A 2,422-nucleotide genomic window follows, 5' to 3' on the forward strand; every position below is an offset into this window, starting at 1 on the left:
TCCCAAAAGCTTGCAGATCGGCCTAAGGAAACGTATCATGCCACTCCGTAGTCGCCAAAAATCTGTCAATTCTAGACATCGTAGGGTCGTCTCGTTCGTTTGACCAAGTGAATAATTTACCATTGAGCTCAATCTCTAAAAGCTGAAGGTAGTCAATTGTGTGATTGAATTGTCTTATCACTCTTCTATTTATTGAACCTTTATTTTTCTCCCTTGCTCTCCTTATCATGTTAAAATCACCTAAGATCAACCATTCAGGCTTCATCATATGTCGAATATTGCGCAGCTCTGTTAAGAAAGTCATTTTCTCGTTCTCATGTTGAGGGCCATAAACTCCTGTAAGGTCCCACGCCACATCGCAAAGACGGGAACAAACCCTGACAGATAACGAAAATACAGATGGGTATGGAATCGTAACCATATCAAAAAAATCTGCATCACAAGCGATTAGAATCCCACCTGAGGCTCCAAGAGAAGGCAAATGAGTCGTCTGAGTTGCTAACTTACACCCGAGAGTTTCCTTTAATAAGTTACAATTCCAGCTCATTATCTTTGTTTCTTGAAGACAAACAATAGTTGCACCAGAAGATAGAATCAATTGTTTCACACTTTCCCTCTTAGCTGGGTCATTTAGACCCCTCACATTCCAAGACAGAATACAACAGTTGATATTCATTAATCAAAAACAGCTCCCCTACTTAAATAAATGTCACACATGAGGCACACAGGATAGGAAAGGAGGACAGGAACCAGCCAGCCTTCCACCGTCCATAACATACTTTCAGAAGCGAATAACCCGCGTCTTACAACAGAAAATAAGATAAACAGAGGCACAGATAATGCCAACCAAAGAAACCAACACCACTGCCCAGGCAACAACCTGCTACACCAAGCAGGCAACAAAAGATCATGGGCGACCCACAAGCAAGCACACCGGCAACATAACATGATGCACAAGAACTACCCACACCTCTCAGATTACAACTCAGCGCATCTCAGAAGCCTTGATGATAGGAGCCTGGAGGGGTGTCACCTTGCTGCCCTTCTTCTTGATCCCTTCATTTTTCTTCCCCTGATTTGCCAGCTCCATAATTGCCTCCATTTGTTCCTTGGTTAGAGGCCTAGAGAAATGCCTCGCAAGTTGCTCAACCAAATCCACCTGGTCATTAGAAAATGAAGCCTTTGAATTTTGAAAATGTGATGAAGCAGAATTATTTAACTTAGCAACTAGAATTTCTTGTGCCTTAACAATGGCATTTCTATTTCTCCCAATCTTCAATTTTTTCTTTGCAGCCAACCTAGCACTAGATCTCTTGCCAATAGAAGATGGGATCACACCCACCTCATAAACAGACTGCGCTGACCCTCCCTCAACCAAGAAATTTGGCACTAAGCTAGTAAGAAGACTAAAATCAAATATTGTTTACTCTCTTGATCAGATTACGAGATAAAAGTCGAACTCGATCCTCTGTACTTTACATATATATATAACAGCACGTCCACTGTCCACAGCACTGAGTGATCACTGATCAGACATCAGACTATCAGAGGGGCCAATTTGCTATTGGAGCCTCGGAGGGACGGGGAGAATAATGGCCGTAAAGCTCAACAAGCCGCCCAAGGCGAAGAGCCTGTGGATCCTCGTGCGGCGCCTCCTCCGCAGGAGTCGCAACCCGCCGCCGCCGGCCTCGGCCGCGCTGGAGGACGGCGAGGGGGAGAAGAGCGGCCTCCTCAGCCGAAGCTCCTTGGAGCAGCTGCTCGTGATGACGGACGACTGCGCCCCTGGCGACGATGGCGACGGCGACGGCGACGTCTGCCGGTGCGCCAAGAAGCCGCACGGCCAGCCGGTGGCCGTGCTGCTGCCGGCGCTGGCCCGGCCAGAGGCGTCCGCGGCTGCGGTGCCGTCGGCAGCAGGTGCCGCGCACCGGAGGTTCGTGTTCGGCGGGTTCCGGCGGCGGCTGCTCATTCGCAGGCCGTGGCGGCCTATGCTGGTCGCCATCCCGGAGTGACCGATCGATTAATCGCGTGTCCGGTGAGTTGGTGGCGTGAATTAGAGGCGCTGGGGGTATGATTCGGCATTCGAGTGCGTGAGTCAGTCCGATCAACTTCGAAGCAATTGGGGGTATGATTCGGCATTTTTCTGGGGTGCGCTTGTGATCTGTCTGTAACTTTGCGTGCTCGCTGGTTCTTCCCTGTTCCTTCCTAAGTCCTAATCCTAACTAGAAGGTTCCGTTCTTTTTTCTTTCTCACCATTGAACATACAAAGTTATTTGATCCGAAAAGGAATTTATAGCGGAGGATCGGAGTATGTTTCATGTTGGTGTAGTGAAACGCGGTCTGCAACGACCTCGGTCCCCGATACAGCAAACCCAATGTTGGTTGGTGTAGTGAAACGGTCTGCAGCTTCCCTGCCAATATTTCA

At 48.6% G+C, this 2,422-nt stretch overlaps 1 protein-coding gene across 1 annotated transcript; it reads left to right on the plus strand.

Annotated features, from left to right (window-relative positions):
* The first annotated feature begins 1,414 nt into the window (after positions 1-1,414).
* On the plus strand, positions 1,415-2,422 carry LOC103649806 (uncharacterized). The gene has a single exon (XM_008675518.4). The coding sequence runs from the start codon at positions 1,593-1,595 to the stop codon at positions 2,007-2,009; it is 417 nt and encodes a 138-aa protein (XP_008673740.1). The 5' UTR covers positions 1,415-1,592; the 3' UTR covers positions 2,010-2,422.

Source organism: Zea mays, chromosome 3 (genome assembly GCF_902167145.1).
Source record: "Zea mays cultivar B73 chromosome 3, Zm-B73-REFERENCE-NAM-5.0, whole genome shotgun sequence".
NCBI lineage: Eukaryota > Viridiplantae > Streptophyta > Magnoliopsida > Poales > Poaceae > Zea > Zea mays.

Excerpts from the sequence above, each read along its gene's own strand:
- LOC103649806 (XM_008675518.4), top strand. The coding sequence starts at position 1,593 with ATGGCCGTAAAGCTCAACAAGCCGCCCAAGGCGAAGAGCCTGTGGATC.